At 41.5% G+C, this 21,550-nt stretch overlaps 1 protein-coding gene across 10 annotated transcripts in view; it reads left to right on the top strand.

Moving 5' to 3' along the window:
- The window catches only part of LOC116463570 (MBT domain-containing protein 1), an 84,981-nt gene extending 63,920 nt beyond the window's left edge, over positions 1–21,061 (top strand). For 7 of the 10 annotated variants that reach the window (XM_032146742.2, XM_058434722.1, XM_032146737.2 and 4 more), the window contains 6 exons: positions 4,408–4,555; positions 6,561–6,643; positions 6,995–7,229; positions 7,731–7,808; positions 13,617–13,808; positions 19,778–21,061. In XM_032146742.2, coding sequence (XP_032002633.2) covers positions 4,408–4,555; positions 6,561–6,643; positions 6,995–7,229; positions 7,731–7,808; positions 13,617–13,808; positions 19,778–19,896 — 855 coding nt within the window. In that variant the 3' untranslated portion in view covers positions 19,897–21,061. Of the gene's footprint in view, positions 1–4,407; positions 4,556–6,560; positions 6,644–6,994; positions 7,354–7,730; positions 7,809–13,616; positions 13,809–19,777 lie in introns of all 10 variants that reach the window. The other 3 variants (XM_058434723.1, XM_058434724.1, XR_009212083.1) reach the window with 2 other exon arrangements.
- Positions 21,062–21,550: the final 489 nt, after the last annotated feature.

The following is a 21,550-nucleotide window of genomic DNA, read 5'->3' as shown; positions in this document are numbered from 1 at the left end:
TCAAAAAAAAAAAAAAAAAAAAAAACACTGATTCCTGAAACACCTTAATCACGTTAAAAAGAAAAAAAAAGGCCGGGCCCAGTGGCTAACACCTCTAATTCCAGCACTTTAGAAGGGCGCATCATGAGGTCAGGAGTTCAAGACCAGCCTGGCCAACATGATGAAACTAAAAATACAAAAAAATTAGCCGGGCCTGGGGCCAGGCACCTGTAATCCCAGTTCTTGGGAGGCTGAGGCAGGAGAATGCTTGAACCCGGGACACGGAGGTTGCAGTGAGCTGAGATTGTGCTATTGCACTCTAGCCTGGGCAACAAGAGCAAAACTCTGTCTCAAAAAACAGAAAAAAGGCCGGGCGCAGTGGCTCACGCTTGTAATCCCAGCACTTTGGGAGGCCGAGGCGGGTGGATCACGAGGTCAGGAGATCGAGACCACGGTGAAACCCCGTCTCTACTAAAAATACAAAAAAATTAGCCGGGCGTGGTGGCGGGCGCCTGTAGTCCCAGCTACTCGGAGAGGCTGAGGCAGGAGAATGGCGTGAACCCAGGAGGCGGAGCTTGCAGTGAGCCGAGATTGCGCCACTGCACTCCAGCCTGGGTGACAGAGCGAGACTCCGTCTCAAAAAATAAAATAAAATAAAATAAAAAACAGAAAAAAATAAAGACTGGGTGCAATGCCTCATGCCTGTAATCCCAGCACTTTGGGAGTCCAAGGCGGGTGGATCACTTGAGGTCAGGAGTTCAAGACCAGCCTGGCCAACATGATGAAACCCCATCTCCATACAAAAATTAGCCAGGTGTGGTGGTGTGCGCCTATAATCCCAGCTACTCGAAAGGCTGAGGCAAGAGAATCACTTGAACCCGGGAGGTGGAGGTTGCAGTGAGCTGAGATCGAGCCACTGCACTTCGGCCTAGGCATAGAGCGAGACTCCATCTCAAACAACAACAACAAAAATCATGTGGATTCCCATGATCGACTGCATGTCTACATGACCAGAATCACAGTCAAGGCCAGGCTTGGTGGCTCATGCCTGCAATTCCAGCACTTTGGGAGGCTGAGCTGGGAGGATCCTTTCAGTTCCAGCTCCCACCCGTGTGACAACAGTCTCTGTGTCTGTTAATTCTCATTACTGAGAAAGAGTCTGAATAGCTGAGCTAAGCCTTTGGTTTGGTTCCATACGTGATACATACAAGTCCCTAGTCCGGTCACCTGTATTTAGAAGAATGAAGAAAGGAATCCTATGTAAGTGGGGTAGTTCTGTCCAGAGGTCTTAGGCAAAGCTGTCAAGCTTGAGAGTAGTAAATTTAGTGTAGATGTTTACCATATAGAAATAACCAGAGAAAGGAACTTGGGGGAAGAGACCAAAAGATAATGTGGAACCATTATTACAGGCTTTAAACACTTGGTCAAGTCATCCGAGAGTTCTTCAGTAGACAGGATAACTTGGTACAGGTACTGGCCTGAACAGAGGTTGGACTAAAGGAAAGTTTTACTGTCTAAGAGGGGCAGCATCCATAGAGGATGGCTGAAAGCAATTATATCAAACAAGATAGCCAAGTCAAGACAGAGATTAATGGCAAGTTGAGGTGGAATTGTGGAATATGGTGATTGATTACCTCTAAAGGAGTAAGAGGAGTTGTTGATTTGACACCCTGTACTAACTCAGCGAATATGTTCAGCATGAAGGTAAAATGCTGGACCAAGACACTGGAAGAGAGGCAAACTCATGATAAAACTTTAGGAATCACTGGTGTAGACGTTTATCATTGTAGCACTGGAGTGGGTGAGGTCATCAAAACAAAAAGAAAAGAGCTAGAATCAGAAACTTGAAGGTTGGAGGTGAAAGAGCAAGTACCAAAAGGAATGCAGAAAGAACGATCAGAGAGATGAGAAGATTGATTGATAGACCAGAATATGATAAGAGACTAGGAGAAAATGTTTCAGAAAATTAAGAGTAGGCTGGGTGTGGTAGCTCACGCCAGTAATCCTAGCACTTTGGGAGGCCGAGGCAGGCAGATCGTTTGAGCCCACCTTGGCCCCCAGGAGTTCGAAACCAGCCTGAGCAATAGGGCAAAACCCTGTCTCTACAAAAATTAGCTGGGTGTGGTGGCACACCTATAGACCCAGCTACCCAGGAGGCTAAGGTGGGAGCATCACCTGAGCTCAGGGAAGTTGGCTGCAGTGAGCCATGATTATACCACTGCACCCCAGCCTGGGTGACCTTGTCTCAAAAAAAAAAAAAAAAAAAAAAAAAAAAAATTAAGAGTGGTGAGCAAGTAGCAGAGACTCAGTGAGGTTGGGCAAATTAGGAGTTTATTCATGAATTTAGCAGTTTAGATAAAGGCAACATACTGTAGGAAAAAGATAGCCAAAAACAAAAATTCAACAAATAAATAAAAAATATGAAGGAATATTTGGGAGGCAGAGGCAGGAGAATCACTTGAGGCCAGGAATTTAAGACCAGCCCAACCAGCATGGCGAAACCCCATCTCTACTAAAAATACAAAAATAAGTCAGGTGTGGTGGTGAGCACCTGTAATCCCAGCTAGTTGGGAGACTGAGGCAGGAGAATTACTTGAACCCAGGAGGGGGAGGTTGCAATGAGCTGAGATTGCACCACTGCACTCCAGCCTTGGCAACAAAGCAAGACTGCATCTCTCTCTCTCTCTCTCTCTATATATATATATGTATATATGTATATGTGTATATATGTATATATGTATATGTATATATATGTGTATATATAATAAAAGAATAGATAAAGACAAAAATCAACTGCAAGGAGTTGCATGGTATGTAACTTGAATTGAGTGTCTGGGTGAATAGAGTTTATTCTACTATTCTATAACCTTGAACCTATTTCAAAGTAAAAAAAAAAAAATTTTTTCCCCTTTGAAAGTCTTGCTCTGTCGCCGAGGCTGGAGTGCAATGGCATGATCTCAGCTCACTGCAGCCTGTGCCTCCCGGGTTCAAGCAATTCTCCCTGCCCCAGCCTCCCAAGTAGCTGGGATTACAGGCCCCCACCACCATGCCTAGCTAATTTTTGTATTTTTAGTAGAGACTGGGTTTCGCCATGTTGGCTAGTCTGTTCTCAAACTCCTGACCTCAGGTGTCTGCCCGCCTCGGCCTCACAAAGTGCTGGGATTACAGGCATGAGCTACCGTGCCCAGCCAAAATATTTTTAATATAATGGAAATTGGGAAACATTGGAGTATAAGAGATGGTCTTTTGAAAGCAAAATTCCAGTGGTAATAGGGCAAGATGGGGAAGTTTGTCTTAGTTTTAAAAGGGGGGGGCAGCCTGGCCAAGGTGGGTGGGTCACCTGAGGTCAGGAGTTCGAGACTGGCCAACATGATGAAATCCCATCTCTACTAAAAATACAAAAATTTGCTGGGCATGGTGGCGCGTGCCTGTAATCCCAGCTACTTGGGAAGCTGAGGCAGAAGAATCACTTGAACTCAGGAGGCAGAGGTTGCAGTGAGCCGAGATTGACCCATTGCACTCCAGCCTAGGTGGCGAGGGAAACCCCGTCTCAAAAAAAAAAAGGGCAGGGTGGGGACAGCCAAGCATGGTGGCTCGTGCCTGTAATCCCAACACTTTGGGAGGCCACGGCAGAAGGATCACTTGAGCGCAGGAGTTTGAGACCAGCCTGAGCAACATGGTGAGACCCCATCTCTACAAAATAAAAATTAAACAATTAGCCGAGTGTGATGGCATGCACTTGTAGTCCTAGCTACTCAGGAGGCAGAGACAGAAGGATTGCTTGAGCCGGGGAGGTCAAGGCTGCAGTGGGCCATGTTCGCACCATTGCACTCCAGCCTGAGTGACAGAGCGAGACCTTGTCTCTAAAAGGGGGAGTTGGGTACTTGTTACAACAGTCTCTGAGGCGCGAAGAAACGAACAAGAGGACCCTTAATGTGGACCGGCCTTAGCATCTGCCATAGAGGAGTATGGTTATCTGTAGCATAAAAGAGATCAAGTTGGAGCTTGAAGAAGGTAGAGACCGTTTGTAAAAGCTCTGTATGTGATAAATCAGAAAGAAGAAGTAAAAGTGTTACCAAGTAGGATTTGGAGCTTAGCTGAAACTAGATAGGTACATGGTAAGCACTCAGCCCAGTTTCATGATATCGCGACAGCAGGCAGCTATAGCCATGGTCAAAGGCACTGCTTTTCCCAGACGCCTGAGGTCAGTTATAGGTAATCCTGCTTTTGTTTCTGGAACACACTAGAATTTACATAGATTTTTTTTCATTAGAACTTCTGTTATTTAACATAACTCAATAGAGAAGCATGTTTCACTTTGAAGAGACCTTTATATAATAGATTTTCCTTTCTTTTAGAATGTCAAAGTATTATTTTTATAATAGTGGTATCTAATTTCAAGTACTTAGAATTCTCTTCATTAAAAAGGTGCTAGCTGACGGATTCCTGATGATTGGGATCGATGGCTCAGAAGCAGCAGACGGATCTGACTGGTTCTGTTACCATGCAACCTCTCCTTCTATTTTCCCTGTCGGTTTCTGTGAAATTAACATGATTGAACTTACTCCACCCAGAGGTACTTCATCCTAATGTAAACACTGGGTTTTAATCGTTGCTTTCTTCTTACATGGTTTTTGTTTACAACATTTAACACAGCCCTAGATTTCCTGAGTACGTATATAATGTGTGTGGATAAACATATACATGCAGGAGCTGTAGGTTGCTCTAACAATATAAAGTACTGTATTCTAGCTTACTTTAATAAATTACAGTAGTATAGAATTTTTCCTGAGCATCTGTGTATTTTATAATATGAATTGGTATTCTCAAACTCCGTTGAGTCAGTAATGTAGGCTCAATAGGCTATGGCATACATGATTTTTTTTTTTTCCCAATAAAGACAGGGTCTTGCTCTGTCGCCCAGGCTGGAGTGCAGTGGTACAATCATAGCTCACGGTAACTTCCAACTCCTGGGCCCAAGCAATCCTCCCACCTCAGCCTCCCTAGTAGCTGAAACTACAGCTGAAAGGCACAACCATGTCTGACTTTTTTTTTTCTTTCTTTTTTCTTTGTATGTACAGACAGGAATCTCACTATATTACCCAGGCTGGTCTTGAAGTCCTGGCCTCAAGTGATCCTCCCACCTCAGCCTCCCCAAAGTGCTGGGATTACGAGTGAACCACGACACTTAGCTGTGTGGACTTTTTTTTTTTTTTTTTTTTTTTTTTTTTTTGAGACAGTCTTGCTCTGTCACCCAGGCTGGAACGCAGGGGTGCTATCTCATCTCTTTACAGCCTCCGCCTCCCAGGTTCAAGTGATTCTTGTGCCTCCTCTCCCAAGTAGCTGGAATTACAGGTGTGCACCACCACACCCAGCTGATTTTTCTATTTTTAGTAGAGACACAGTTTCGCCATATAGGCCAGGCTCATCACGAACTCCTGGCCTCAAGTGATCCGCCCACCTTGGCCTCCCAACATGCTGGGATTATAGGTGTGAGCCACTGCACCCAGCCCTGTGTGGACTTTTAAAAGGATGGCTGTTTTACTCCTGGTTTAACCAGTGATTTTCCTCATTTTAATACTTGAGCATTAAGTTGTTCCTTTAAGAAAGGAGGAAAGCTATAACAGAGGTCTATAAAAATAATATTTGCTCAGCCAGTTTTCTTTCTTGCAAGGAAAGAAAAATATCACTCCATAGTATTAGGTGCTAGACTCTTCTAAAGCCTAGGATTGAAAGAGCAAAAATGTACCGTTGTAGAAACAGAAAAAGAGAGCCACTTTTGCGTTAGACTAAGTAGGCACACCAGTGTTTCTAGAAAAGGGAGGGAAATCTGTGTAACATGGAGGAATAATTGCACTCAGCAGTATAAATCATATAGGCCAGGTGCAGTGGCTCATGCCAGTAATCCCAGCACTTTGGGAGACTGAGGTAGGAGGATTGCTTGAGACCAGGAGTTTGAGAACAACCCGGGCAACATAGGGAGACCCTGTCTCTACTAAAAACAACAAAAAATTAGCCTGTCACAGTGGCATGTGCCTGTAGTCCCAGCTAGTAGAGAGGCTGAGGCAGGAGGATCACTTGAGCCCTGGAGGTTGAGGCTGCAGTAAGCCACTGAGGGCACTACTGCACTCCAGCCTGGGTGACAGAGCAAGACCCTGCCTCAAAAAAAATAAAGTTGGCCGGGCGCGGTGGCTCACGCTTGTAATCCCAGCACTTTGGGAGGCCGAGGCGGGCGGATCACGAGCTCAGGAGATCGAGACCACGGTGAAACCCCGTCTCTACTAAAAATACAAAAAATTAGCCGGGCATGGTGGCGGGCGCCTATAGTCCCAGCTACTCGGAGAGGCTGAGGCAGGAGAATGGCGTGAACCCGGGAGGCAGAGCTTGCAGTGAGCCGAGACTGTGCCACTGCACTCCAGCCTAGGCGACAGAGCAAGACTCCATCTCAAAAAAAATAAAATAAAATAAAGTTGATCATATAACCTATGCTCTTAAGATTTTGTGTACTGTTACTTTTTGCTACATTTTAATATTATGCTAATTTTAAATGAACTGCTAGTTAAACCAGTTGTGTTTTCTAGGTTACACAAAACTTCCTTTTAAATGGTTTGACTACCTCAGGGAAACTGGCTCCATTGCAGCACCAGTAAAACTATTTAATAAGGTAAATTTAAATGGCAGCATAATTATGTGAGGACTTATTAATGCCCCACAAATACAATTTATGTTCATAAAAATGTCTTTGCCTTGTATTAGAATTTCTTAGTGGAGATATAATATAAACAAATATAGCAATGAAACAATATAAATATTTTCTTTACCTGGGAATCAAAACTTGTTTCCAAACTATGTTTCGTTTTTAATCTGAAGGAAATAGAAATGAAGACTTTTCCTAACTAGTTTTTAAATACTTCACCTTCGTATTATGTTTAAATAGTTAAAGAATTATTTGGAATTATGGTTTAAATTATGTTATTTAGCTATACCAGTATTAATGTTTTCTTCTCCGTGTCAGGATGTTCCAAATCACGGATTTCGTGTAGGAATGAAATTAGAAGCAGTAGATCTCATGGAGCCACGTTTAATATGTGTAGCCACAGTAACTCGGATTATTCATCGTCTCTTGAGGATACATTTTGATGGATGGGAAGAAGAGTATGATCAGTGGGTAGACTGTGAGTCCCCTGACCTCTATCCTGTAGGGTGGTGTCAGTTAACTGGATATCAACTACAGCCTCCAGCATCACAGTGTAAGTTGGTATACAGAAAAGGTGTCCTTTTGTAAAAATCAGCAATTCTCCAGAGGACTATCTCACATAAGTCATCTTATGAGCTCACAGGACAAGAATGTACCTATGTCTGATTGGTTGCCAGGTAAGACATTAAGACTCAACAACAATATCACAGAATCAGACCATGTGTACCATGGCAATGTGAATCCAATAGTCAATTACATAATGACTATAGAAACACAACAGTCACCAAATTAAACTAGGCTTATTATTTTAGTGAGTTAAAAATTACAGACTAAAAGTTTATTGGTATGTAATAAATGCTTTTGAGTAAATAGTGGAATCTGTCTCATGTTGAGGCTATGGTTTTGTAGGAACAAGTACCCTTATTTTCAGAGCATCATGTACTTAAGTATAATGGTCTTGGTAAAGATAGTTCATCTAAGTTGTATCTAGACAACTGTATCGTCTAAATTGTAAACAATTATCTGGTACCAATTTTCCCCTTTTATTTTTCAGCATCAAGAGAAAACCAATCAGCTTCATCAAAACAGAAGAAAAAGGCTAAGTCCCAGCAATACAAAGGACATAAGAAAAGTGGGTCACCACGTGGTGTTCACATACATTTTCTAATTGTTAACTAATTGGAGTCACAGTATTCTTGGACAGAAAATGATATCTCTTGTGAGAACTGATGATTGTGCGTTATGTATTATGCTTAAAGGTGCAGTATGCCATAAAAGGCAAACCCTTGCAATAATGAGAAATACTGATATTTTACTAACAGGAGAAATGATTACCACAGTATTTAAAGTATACGTGGTAAAGAATAGAGCCTGTGAATGATTCTTGAAATAATATGTAAAACCTACTGAAAGTTAATCCTTTTGAAAAACTTTATTTAAAAAGAAAAATTAGGAGCCAGGTGCAGTGGCTTATGCCTATAATCCCAGCACTTTAGGAGGCCGAGGCAGGCGGATCACAAGGTCAGGAGATCGAGACCATCCTGGCTAACACGGTGAAACCCTGTCTCCACCAAAAATACAAAAAGTCTGCCGGGCGTGGTGGCACGCGCCTGAAGTCCCAGCTACTCGGGAGGCTGAGGCGGGAGAATCACTTGAACCCAGGAGGTGGAGGTTGCAGTGAGCCAAGATCACGCCACTACACTCCAACTGGGCAACACAGCAAGACTCTGTCTCAAAAAAAAAAAAAAAAATTAGCAGATGCTTGATGCTTACAGTAGATGTGAAGTCTAATAAACCCATTTTTCCTAGAAAGCAAAACTTTCTAGAGTGATACTGGTAAGAAATCCAAGTTGCTGGCAAACAAGCTTTACCAAATTTTTCTAGAAATGCTTTCTATACTAAAAAATTAGCCGGGCTTGGTGGTGCATGCCTGTAATCCCAGCTACTTGGGAGGCTGAGTCAGGAGAATCGCTTGAACCCAGGGGGCAGAGGTTGAGGTGAGCCGAGATCGTGCCATTGCACTCTAGCCTGGGCAACAAGAGCAAAATTCCATCTCAAAAAAAAAAAAAAAAAAAAAAAAGAAATTCTTTCTATACTATATTTTACCTTACAGTGAATTGTTGGTATAAGCCAAAGTAATAGAAAATATATTGATAACTATATTTGATTTTTTTTAAATCTTATTTCCCCACCATAGAAAGCCATAGCTTTCTCTCTTCATACAACTTGTCATAGAATATTTCATTCTTTTTTGAGACAAGGCCTCACTTTGTTGCCCAGTCTGGAATGGAGTGCAGTGACACAATCTCCGCTCACTACAGCCCTGACCTTCCCTGGCTTAAGCAGTCCTCCCACCCCAGCCTCCTAAGTAGGTTGGACCACAGGCACGTGTTGCCACACACCCAGCTAAGTTTTGTATTTTTTTTTGTAGAGACAGAGTCTTGCCACATTGCCCAGGCTGGAATGCGGTGGTACGATCTTGGCTCACTGCAGCCTCGACTTCCCGGGTACAAGCAATTTTCCCACCTCAGCCCCTGGAGTAGCTGGGACTACAGGAGTATACCACCATGCCCAGCTAGTTTTTATATTTTTATAGAAATGGTGTCTCACCATATTGCCCAGGCTGGTCTCAAACCCCTGGGGCTCAAGCGATCCATCTGCCTGCCTTGGCCTCCCAAAGTGCTGGGATTACAGGTGTGATCCTCTGAGTCTGGCCAATTTTTATTTAAAGATATTTTTTAAATTGGACTGGACTCGGTGGCTCACGCCTGTAATGAATCCCAGCAACTTTGGGAGACCGAGGTGGGCGGATGGCTTTAGACCAGCCTGAGCAACATGGCAAGACCCCATCTCTTAAAAACAAAAAAAAGGAAGAAAAAAGCAAGCTATTTAAAAAATGTAAAAATACACTTGAGGATTAAAACTGAAACAGATTTTTCCAGCTGACTTGCCAAATATGCTCGGGTACGTGCTGATCTGCCTCAACAACCTAGAGACTGAAGCAGCAAGAAGAATCGAATACACTCTGTTCTAACCTTTCTGATGTTTGCTTGTTAAGTGGGAAACTTAAAAATTTCTACTGTCCACTGTAGTAGTACTTTGAAAAATAAGTTTTCTCCTAGCACAAAACCCATGTCAGCCACACACAAGTAGCAACCTGCAGGCCCGTCTCTTGACCTCTCGTTATAGTCACAAGCCTCCCACAGGCCCAGAATTATTTTGCCCACCAGCTGCTTGCCAGGTCGGATACTCACCTAAAAGAACTGTAGGGAGCATTGCCAAACCAGCCTGATGAAAGGGAGTTCTCATGTATCTAAATGAGTAGCAAGAATTCACATGGGAACTTCATTTATGTCAGTGGACTGACAATAGCAGGTATGACCACTAAGCTTTCTGTGAAGTAAATAACAAGTCTGCTTTCACTTTCTGTTGGATAAGACTTTGGAATTTCAGAATTTTCTTTCCAAGATGTCAAATTAAAAATGGTTTTTATTACTCAGTGGCTATATGACATTGCTTTTTAGAATTTATCTGTGAGTTTTGTGTAGACAATTCATTTGCCTCCCTCAGCGTGACTCTTGTAGGATTTGTTTCTGCCTTGTGGGGTTTAAACTGCTTTGAATTAATGGGCTGGGAACATGGAAAGAAATATGTAATTAATGAAGAAATATTAGCACCATAGTTTTTAGTGATACTTACCATTACTAGAGTTCTGGATTCACTGAAAAAATGAATTTTGGTCTACATGTAACATATTCCTTAACTATAATGTTTTACTATTTTCTAATAGTATGACATCATCTCTAATACCTTTAAATTGTCCTTTGGACATAGAAAAGAAAAGAACTATGGACCCACAGTACCTCATTAGATGCCCTTGGGACCAGATGTGCATTGGAATTCAGAATTTTTTGGATTTTAGAAGAGAAATATAGTCTGTGTAACATACATTATGTAACACTCCAGACTCTGAAACATTTTCTAAAGCAAATATATATATAAATATTTACATTAAATGGCCCAAATAAAAATTATAAGTAGTGTCACCAAGTGAGGTATAGCTTTGTTGCCAAAGTTTTTTTAAAAAAACTTCCTGAGGCCAGGCGCGGTGGCTCACGCCTGTAATCCCAGCACTTTGGGAGGCCGAGGCGGGCGGATCACCTGAGGTCAGGAGTTGGAGACCAGCCTGACCAACATGGAGAAACCCCATCTCTACTAAAAATACAAAATTAGCGAGGCGTGGTGGCGCATGCCTGTAATCCCAGCACTCGGGAGGCTGAGGCAGGAGAATCACTTGAACCTGGGAGGCGGAGGTTGCAGTGAGCTGAGATCGTGCCATTGCGCTCCAGCCTGGGCAACAAGAGCAAAACTCCGTCTCAAAAAAAAACAAAACCTTTTTGAATGTTGGAATTGAGGATAAGGAAGTATAGTGCCGTATTAAGAAGCAGCAGTTTTCACTCTAATGGTGCCGCCGCCTCTTATTTTTTTCTATTACTCAGCAAACAATTTGTTAGAAAGTTTTCTCACTAAGCTTTAGTTACACAAATAAGTATTTGGGGTTTAGAAAACTGTCATCCATTGCAGGCAGACTGATCTAAATACCAGATGGGCTATAAAACCTTTTGTCTTTACGTTTGCCTTGGTAGATGATCATATTCTGGCTCTGTTGTTTCATCCTACAGCTCGTTGATCTTTTTGAACTTAAGATCATCTGTTAGTGATATATTCTTTGGCAGTGCTTGTTGTAGAAACAGCTGATGAGCTTCATTGGTCTAGCTTGCTTTGTAGTAAGTTGTGTTCATGCCACGAAGGAGGGATAATTACTAACACTTTTGAGAATAAGTATAAGGTTCTGCCAGAAGGATCATAGACACTCTCTAGTCTCAAAAGCCTCTTTTCCTTAAGATGTGGTAATTCTAGAGCAGGAAAAGCAGTAGTGATTTCTGCTTTAAATCTCACCATTTTCGGGGGCTACTGTAAGTAGTAAGAGGGGACATTGCTCCTTGCGTTTTTATCTGTATGTGGTATATTAGGAAAAAGTCTTAAGTTGTTGCTGCATGTGATTTTGGTTTGGCTCTTGAGAATTGAATCTACTCAATAACAGCTTAAATCCCACATCATTTTACATAGGAATACTGTGTGGCTTACATTTACCTTTTAGTTTTGATTTTGTGAAGCATAATTTTTTATTGCTCTTACTTGGTTTATTCTGTCATCTGGAAGAAAACAGACATAACTCAGTCACAAGGATAAGGATCCTTTCGCTTTTTTTTCTTTCTTTCTTTCTTTCTTTTTGAGACAGAGCCTTGCTCTGTCTCCCAGGCTGGACTGCAGTGGTGCGATGTCGGCTCGCCACAACCTCCGCCTCCCGGGTTCAAGCAATTCTCCTGCTTCAGCCTCCCAAGTAGTGGGATTACAGGTGTGCACCCCTACTTACAGCTAATTTTTGTATTTTTAGTAGAGACGGGGTTTCACTATGTTGGCCAGGCTGGTCTTGAACTCCTGACCTCAAGTGATCCACCCACCTCAGCCTCCCAAAGTGCTGGGATTACAGGCGTGAGCCACTGTACCCTGCTGATCCTTCAGCTTTCAATATGCTTAATGCACTATGCCTGGTTCTTCAATATTTGCAGAGTTCAGAGTATTTTTTTGGTTGGCAAAAGCGTTGTACATGTCTTAGAAGGCTTATATTTGTATAGAAAACTATAGCTGAAGGGTGTGATACGTATATATAGGGTGTGATACATATATATATATTTTTTTTGTTTGTTTGTTTGTTTTTTTGAGACAAGGTCTCACTTTATTGCCCAGCCTGGAGCACTGTGGTGCAATCATAGCTCACTGCAGCCTTGAACCCCTGGGCTCAAGCAAATCTCCCACATCAGACTCCCGCATTGCTCAGCTAATTTTTTTTATTTTTTGTAGAGATGGGTCTCACTGTGTTGCCCAGGCTGGTCTTAAACTCCTGGCCTGAAGCCATCCTGATTCTTCTGCCTTGGCATCCCAAGGTGCTGGGATTACAGGCATAAGCCACCATGCCCAGCCTGATAAATTTGTTTCAGAATAAATCAGATTGCTTAAGAATTTACAGGCAATAAGCTTTGAATTTGGAAGTACCTTTTAGAATAAGAATTGTGTTTTCTAAAAGAGTGAATTGTAAACTAAAAGGGAGCACATTTTATATCAGTAACATCCTACACCCAGATAATACATTTAAATTGTTTTGATTTCTCCACCAGTGTTTGGGCTTATATGAGCCATGAAATGCTACCTAAAAGTAGTATTTTAAGACCCTTCTTCCTTCCTTTGGGTTTTTATCCCACCTCAAGCAGAGACTTTCTTGAAAGAAATTAGCCAACTGTTTTTTTTTTGTTTTTTTTTTTTTTTGAGACGGAGTCTCGCTCTGTCGCCCAGGCTGGAGTGCAGTGGCGCGATCTCGGCTCACTGCAAGCTCCGCCTCCCAGGTTCACGCCATTCTCCTGCCTCAGCTTCTCGAGTAGCTGGGACCACAGGCGCCTGCCAGCACACCCAGCTGTTTTTGTATTTTTAGTAAAGATGGGTTTTCACTGTGTTAGCCAGGATGGTCTCGATCTCCTGACCTCGTGACCCACCCACCTCGGCCTCCCAAAGTGCTGGGATTACAGGCGTGAGCCACTGTGGCCGGCCCAGCTGTTCTTAAAGCTCTCTATAATTCATTTTACTTTGTCTTGTTTTAAATTTGAGAGTCAGAACTAGTTATTACCAGACTCTCGGAGAGTAGAAACAATCTCCCCCAACACACACATTCAGTCTCTCTTTCCTTGTTTTCAGAAATACAAACTTTGCATAATTGGTTCTCTTTTGAGAGTGTCCTCTGCAGCACAGCTTTCCTAGTTATATAATGCACTTTTCTTACCACGCATGTAAGTGAAAGCTTACTTTAGTCTGACTTGATATTTAGAGAGGAAGATGCCAATTGGGAAGAAGCCTGTCAGTTTGTCGAGCCTGCCCATGACAGGTGGGGTGCGGAGGGGCTTCTCTGGTGACGAAGAGTTGACTCCTCCTCCATATCGAACCCTTCCAGCACAGACAGCCCCGGAGGCCTTCCCACCTCCCAGCACTAGCCGAGAGTTCAGTCCCAGCCTCAAAACAGGTAATTAGTCACATCAGCATCTCAGGTACTTCAGAGGGTAAAAGTACTGGGTAGGGTGGTGGGAGACAAAGCATGGTCTGGCATGACAGATGCTGACTCATTGAATTTTTTTTCTTTTTCTTTCAACTAAGGAATTCATTTCACTAGTCCTTAGTAGTCACTTCACTAAGACAAAACATCAGGGAAGGATTTTTACTTTGTTATAAAATACTTCCGAGCTTCAAATAAGGGTAGTTATAATTTCAAGTTCTGGAATTGTGAGACAACTTGGAATATTTCATGGTTTTGAACATTCCTCATTGCAGAATCGCATGTGACTTGACCTGGGAACAAAGTGTGTCATTAGGGATAAGTCTGATTAAAAAGACAGAAAAACGAGGCTTTGTTCATAACATTTCATAGTGTCTCATTCATGGAAAGGATGTGTTTTGAGTTCCAGTTTAATTTTAGTTGTGGCAGTAACATTGATCACAATCTTAGTTGAATAACAAATTTGGAAATTCAATACCTGCATTTTATTATTTCCATAAGTTCATGATTATGTATGTATAGTGATTAAATAGTGGCATTTGATTTGAGTGTAATTGGTTAGGCAAAGGTAGTCGATTGTAAGGAAGACTGCAGAAGGTTTTGCCCTTTGTAATTACTAAGAACAAGCATGGTATTATCATAGGGTATGAAGACTTCACTTAGGTATGATGAACTTCAGGCGTGAGTACAGATCAGATCATACAGCTTCAAAGCCAGAGTTATACCTGCCTTAGCATATGTTCTGCCATATGCTAACTATTGCTTTTAGACTAAATTGTTTTCTCTAATCAGCATTCTTTCAAATGTTTTGTATGTTGAAAACCTAGATGAGACTTGTTACCTAGCTCTGTTTTCTTCTCATTCTTCTGTTTGCTAATATTTTTGCACCTATGGGGGTTTTCTTGTTTGTTTCTGTTGTTGGTTTTTTGGTGGTTTTTGCCATTTTAGGATATGTTCTTTAGCTTTTGCCTCCCTCATAATGTATTAGGCCATCTTGCCCCCTTCCCAGTCTTTTTCTCTGAAGATCACTGTGGTGTTCTTACATCCAGAGGAAATTACACTACTTCTTTTGTACAAAAAACAAATTAGGATTGTAAATCCAATGTACCTGCTCTTTAACGGAAAAATGTTCAAAGTCTAAAGAGCGTTCCAGTTTCTTTTCTTGTCTAAGTTTTTTTCTTTTTGCACTTATTTATGAAATAGTATTGCATTACTTAATTAACTATGGATATTGTGAGTTCCGAATATATTTGAGCTTTTATTGGATCTTGGATGTATTTTCTTTAAGCATGAGGCTGGTTTTGAAGATGTATGTCACATTTTGTGATAGGTTACTGATTCATTTAAAACGGAACTTCTGGCACTGGCAAAACCCAAGAATTTAGAGTAGACGAACTAGATGGAAACTATCTGGCCTCCTATGTGACTTCCTTCTTCCACTGGTGTCTTCTGAGCTGGGGCACAACTTGTGGGACTTGGTGTGATTTTTCTCTGATGAAACTAAGTAGGGACTACATTGCTACCTTAACTATCTGAAAGCTGTGGTTTCATTAGCTGTTGAAAGAGTTTATTATTTATGGGCTTCGTAGCTGGAAAAATGTGATTTCAGTTAGCTTATCTCCTGAAATGTTAGTGATTAGTGTCAACAAAGTGACTTCCTTCTAAAAACAGAGCTGAGAAAAGAAAAGGCATTTGTGTAGAAAGGACATTCAACCACAGGATCTGTTTTATTTCATCCATCATTTATTGAGAAGGCCTGGAAAGGAGAAATGATTCATGTGAAGATAACGAGACAGGCTTTGTTTTAGATTCCATGAAAACAGTGAAACTTTGCGTTAAAACATTGCACATCTGAGTGAGTGTTTCACCTTTATCTTGAGTGACTTTTTTTAGCACATCATTTTCATATTTTAACATGACTAGAAGCATAATCCAGAAATTTGTTGTTAGCAGTAATGCATATAGCTTCAGGATATGCTTTAGAATCTCAACTTACTTTTCTTACATTTTTTTAAAAAACATCCGTTTGAATGAAACATGTTTGATCTTGAAGCACAGTAATTCTTTTCTCATTCATTTAGCCATCCAGTCATCATAGAACAAGATACTGTTTTAATCAACCTTTTATTGTGGGTACTGCACCTTTAATGAAACTTGGGTTTCGTTTTCTTTTCCATGTGTGTATTTTCTAGGTATTGTTAAAATGGCCCTCACGCTGAATGACTGCATGCTGGCTAGATTTGAAGGATAACTGTCATACATTTGATACCATTCCTCATAAAAGCATTTTTATTTATATTAAGTAACTTTTTAATGAAAGGAAGAACTAACTGCACAGTCTTGTTTGCTGTACCTTTGAACAGTCTGATGGGTGTTTGCTATGATTATATGCATAACGTATTCACTTTTCTGTCTTTGGCCTGTTAAATTTTTGATCACCAATACCAAAACCAGTACCAAATAAAACAAATTGCCATCTCTCAAAAGATTATTCTTGGCCGGGCGCAGTGGCTTATGCCTGTAATCCCAGCACTTTGGGAGGCTGAGGCAGGTGGATCACCTGAGATCAGGAGTTTAAAACCAGCTGGCCAAAATGAGGAAACCACATCTCTGCTGAAAATACAAAAATTAGCCAGGTGTGGTGGTGCATGCCTGTAATCCCAGCTACTTGGGAGGCTGAGGCAGGAGAATCACTTGAACCTGGGAGGTGGAGGTTGCAGTGAGCCGAAATTGTGCCACTGCACTCCAGTCTAGGTGACAGAGTGAGACTATCTTAAAAAAAAAAAAAAGATTATTCTTTAAATTAGCAAGTAAGATGTCAGCAGCCATTATTTTTAAAGTAATTGCTTGTAACTAAAATCAAGACATGGGCCAGGCACGGTGGCTCACTCCTATAATCCCAGCACTTTGGGAGGCTAAGGTGGGAGGATCACGAGGTCAGGAGTTCGAGACCAGCCTGACCAACATGGTGAAACCTCATCTCTACTAAAAAAATAAAATAAAGACATGAAGTATTTTTCTCACTGTACTATTTGACTTTAAAAGTTGTAGCAATTTTAATATTGTTCCATATGATGACACTGCCATTGCTTCATGAAAAACTTAAATGGCATACTACCTATCCAGATACTCTGTTGAGTTCTCATTCTCATCAGTTGACTTTTTTCTCTGTATGAGCAGTTTCCAATTTACATCCCATATATGTGTATCTTCTCCATTTATTAATGAAAAGATACATAATAGAGAAAAATGAAGAACTTTTACCCTTGATCTGGAGCCAGATGCCTGCAGGGGCTGGTGGTTACCTGTGTGAGTATTGTGGGCAACCTGGGCAGTGAGCTCTGTGGTGGACAGAGATCTCAGGCTGCCCAGATTCAGGGGGTATTAAGTAGCCGGTCAGTTCCCATTGATCACAGCTCTTTAAGGATGCTGCACTCATGTTTCCAAGTCTATCTACTTTTCAGATTTTCATGTGAAATCTCTTGTATCGAAATATTCAGTCAAATGCGTAAAGAACCATTCAAATGTATAAAGAGCCTAGGCGCGGTGGCTCACACCTGTAATCCAAACACTTTGGGAGACCAAGGTGGGTGGATCACATGAGGCTAGGAGTTCAAGACCACCCCAGCCAACATGGCAAAACCCCATCTCTACTAAAAATACAAAAGAATTCGCCAGGCGTGGTGGCACAGACCTGTAATCCCAGCCACTCGGGAGGCTGAGGCATGAGAATCACTCGAACCCGGGAGGCGGAAGTTGCAGTAAGCTGAGATCATGCCACTGCACTCCAGCCTGGGTGATGGAGTGAGACTATCTCTCAAAAAAAAAAAAAAAATGCACAGGGCCCAGGCAGGGGTGGAAAAAGCAGTTTCTGACTTCTGATTTAGCAGATCCGTGTATGCTAAAGAAGTTGGGGAAGAAGGTAGCATTGCTCACCATGGGACTAGATTCAAGTGGATGTGTTAGCACAAAAGACCACCTCATCTGTTCTTTTTTTTTTTTTTTTTTTTTGAGACGGAGTCTCGCTCTGTCGCCCAGGCTGGAGTGCAGTGGCACAATCTCGGCTCACTGCAAGCTCTGCCTCCCGGGTTCACGCCATTCTCCTGCCTCGGCCTCTCCAAGTAGCTGGGACTACAGGCGCCCGCCACCACGCCCGGCTAATTTTTTGTATTTTTTAGTAGAGACGGGGTTTCACCGTGGTCCCGATCTCCTGACCTCGTGACCCGCCCGCCTCGGCCTCCCAAAGTGCTGGGATTACAAGCGTGAGCCACCGCGCCCGGCCCTGTTCTTTAAATTATTTGAGCTCAACTTTGGTTAGACGGTAACCTGAATACAGCCAAGCGCGGTGCTCACGCCTGTAATCCCAGCACTTTGGGGATATGAAACTGAAAAACCGTTTTCCATACTAAAGACCTACGGAAACATGGCTATACTGTTAATTTGTTTTCGTTAAAAAGTCATCAAATAAGAACTCAGGCAGGCACTCAGCTTTGAACTGGCCTCCTCCTTTGTCCTCCTGCATAGCTGGGACTGTAAGCATTAGCCACCACACTTGGCTCAGGAGTTTAATATTAGTTTTTCTTGGTAGGAGGAGAGGGTCTCACTCTGTCACTCAGGCTAGAGTGCAATGACGCAATCATAGGTCACTGTAATCTCGAACTCTTGGGCTCCAGCAATCCTTCTGCCTCAGTCCTGAGTAGCTGGGACTACAGGCTTGCACAGCCATACCCAGCTTTTTGTTGTTGTTTTTTGTAGAGATGGGGATTTGCTACATTGCCCAGGCTGCTACCACATCCAGCCCAGGTTTACTCTTTAAAAATATGTTACATCCTTATATAATCTATAATTTTTTAATGTTTTTATTTAACATCAGATTTATATCTTTTTCTTCAGAGAATCTTTTTAATAAAGGTACTCCTTGAGGCCGGGTGCGGTGGCTCACGTCTGTCATCCCAGCACTTTGGGAGGCCGAGGTGGGCGGATCACAAGGTCAAGAGATAAGACCATCCTGGCCAACATGATGAAACTCTGTCTCTACTAAAAATACAAAAATTAGCTGGGCATGGTGGTGGGCGCCTGTAGTCCCAGCTACTTGGGGGGGCGGTGCTGAGGCAGGAGAACCACTTGAACCCGGGAAGCGGAGATTGCAGTGAGCCGAGATCACACCACTGCACTCCAGCCTGGCTACAGAGCGAGACTCCATCTCAAAAAAAATAATACTCCTTGGGATTAATAATTTATTAAAGTCATATGTATTGTGTTGGTAATTAAGATTGTACTTAAGAGGCCAGGCACGGTGGCTCACGCCTGTAATCCCAACACTTTTGGGAGGTTGAGGCGGACAGATCACAAGATCAGGAGATCAAGACCATCCTGGCCAATATGGTGAAACCACGTCTCTACTAAAATACAAAAAATTAGCCAGGCATGGTGGTACGTGCCTGTAGTCCCAGCTACTTGGGAGGCTGAGGCAGGAGAATCACTTGAAGCGGGAAGTGGAGGTTGCAGTAAGCCGAGTTCACTCCACTGCGCTCCAGCCTGATGACAGAGTGAGACTCCATCTCAAAAAAAAAAAAAAAGATTGTACTTAAGAACCATGAAAGAACTACATCATTGTTTGTACAAACATTGACATAAAAGTGAATACTTAATCACAAACAAAATTCTCATTATCCCAGTCAGATTAGTGAGCACCATTACCGCAAACATTTCATTGAAGATATCCGTTACGCAGTACTGTTCTTTCCAGAATGTTTCTTAACTGCTAATATACTTGAAAATTAAAATTAACTGAATGCTCGTACTTGGATTTAACTTGAAGTTACTGAAGAAATGAAGAAGCCTTAATAACTGTAAGGCTGATGGAACATGAAGATCACGGGCAATCCGAGTACTCTAGAGAGCCTTAATGCCCATGTGTTTCTCTCTCTTTCATTCAGTGACGACACTGCAGCTGAAGGAGGAATTGCTGGATGGAGAGGATTATAATTTCCTTCAAGGAGCATCAGATCAGGAAAGCAATGGCTCTGCCAACTTCTACATCAAACAAGAGCCATGAGGTGGCTCAGAAACTGAGGGCGGGAGGGGGAGGATTTTACACAGGACTGATTTATAATCAATCCAGCTGTACAGGGGGCTATTCTACTGGGACATTTTGCTAAACATAGAAGATTTCAGTTCCAGATTTTTCAGGTGGGTGGGGGAACTATTTTAGTCGGGAGGGGGTGGGAAATTTTCAATTTATAAAGATGGACAATTTTTGTGTTGTATTTGAAGCTTTTGAAAGAATTTTGTAATATTTTCCAAGTTTGGATTTATGTGCATTGTTAACAAGAACTGAAATTCTAACTTTTTTGGTAAGATTAAAGTTTAGGTAACAGGATTGAAGGAAATGATTTAAGAAGGATATAGCTGTTAAAATGCAAATGAACTGTCATTACAAATGAACCTTTTTGGTACCTGTTGGGAGATTTTGGGATTTTTAGAAGTTAGGCCAGTCACATCTCCAGCTTCTTTGCTGCAGAAATATGCAACTGAACTCCTCATGGAGGGGTCATCACCACAAAGGTCATGGAAGGATCATTATTTCTGCTTGTTGGCATTTTATTGCAGCCCATTTTAAATGTTTGTACAGAAATATTTTTCATTCTGTGAAAATTTATTTGGAGTTCTGTATGAAACTGGAAGAACTCTGGATACTTTTATATGTTCTCTTTTAATTAAAAAAAAATGATTAGAATTATCCTAACACTAAAGTGTTAAACTGGAATGGTTGACAAGATGTACAGGATCTCAGTCTACACATTGAGGGGTTGGGGAAAATGTAATGTTGTCCTAAGTTTATTTTCCTTTCTAAAAAAAAAATACCCCGCGAAAGGGATTCTGATCAGTTCTCTGCCATTTCCCTCTGTCTGTGAAATAACAGCTTGGTATAACCACAACCAAAAACAGATGTTCTGTATTAGGAGAATCGAATTGAAAGTTATTCAAAGCCAAAATAAGTTTAGATTTCAAAATCATTCCAGCTCTGCTTTTATCTATCCTGGATTTGGTAGAAAACTAATTTGAAAGAGAATTTAATTTTCTTAAAATTCCATATATATATATATATAATTGTCTTTAATTGTATTCAGGATTTATTTTAATAATAACCGATTTGGACCATCTTGAACATTCCCTGTTTTAAAATTCACATGACTTCCTTTTAAAAAAAAAAAAAAGGATACAAGGGTAAATTGGTGAAAGGTTTGCTCTCTGCATTTTCTAACTTTCTACTGAGTTGTGACTGAATGAGAGCGCTCTAGCGTTTACCAGTGAGGTTCATAAACTAAACTCTCAGGAATTAATTGCATCTGTTCTAGAAGTGCTTCTGGGTCTTAGCCTGGCCTCTTCAGAGTGGTAATATTGACCATCTCCTCTGGAATATAGGTAGGGCTAATTAGAAATTAATCAAAATGATTAACCTCTACAGTCCTTCAGCCTGTGGAATGCTTTAAAAAATGTTAATGGAAAGCCCCAGGAGACCATTTTAGGTAAGATTTTTGTTTGAATTTTAAAATGCATAGAACGTTAAAAAAAACCAGCAATTTATTTTCTAAAATATTGCTCTACTTTTGGGAATACTAGCATTGGTAATACGCACAGGTTTACCTCATTCTATGCAAGAGGGGTTAATAACATAAGGTTTTATAATAGCTACTGGAAGTAAAATT

This window comes from Hylobates moloch, unplaced genomic scaffold, assembly GCF_009828535.3.
Source record: "Hylobates moloch isolate HMO894 unplaced genomic scaffold, HMol_V3 SCAFFOLD_42, whole genome shotgun sequence".
NCBI classification, from domain to species: Eukaryota; Metazoa; Chordata; class Mammalia; order Primates; family Hylobatidae; genus Hylobates; species Hylobates moloch.
Note: the sequence above shows the minus strand (reverse complement) of the source record. Positions and strands in the feature narration are given on the sequence as shown.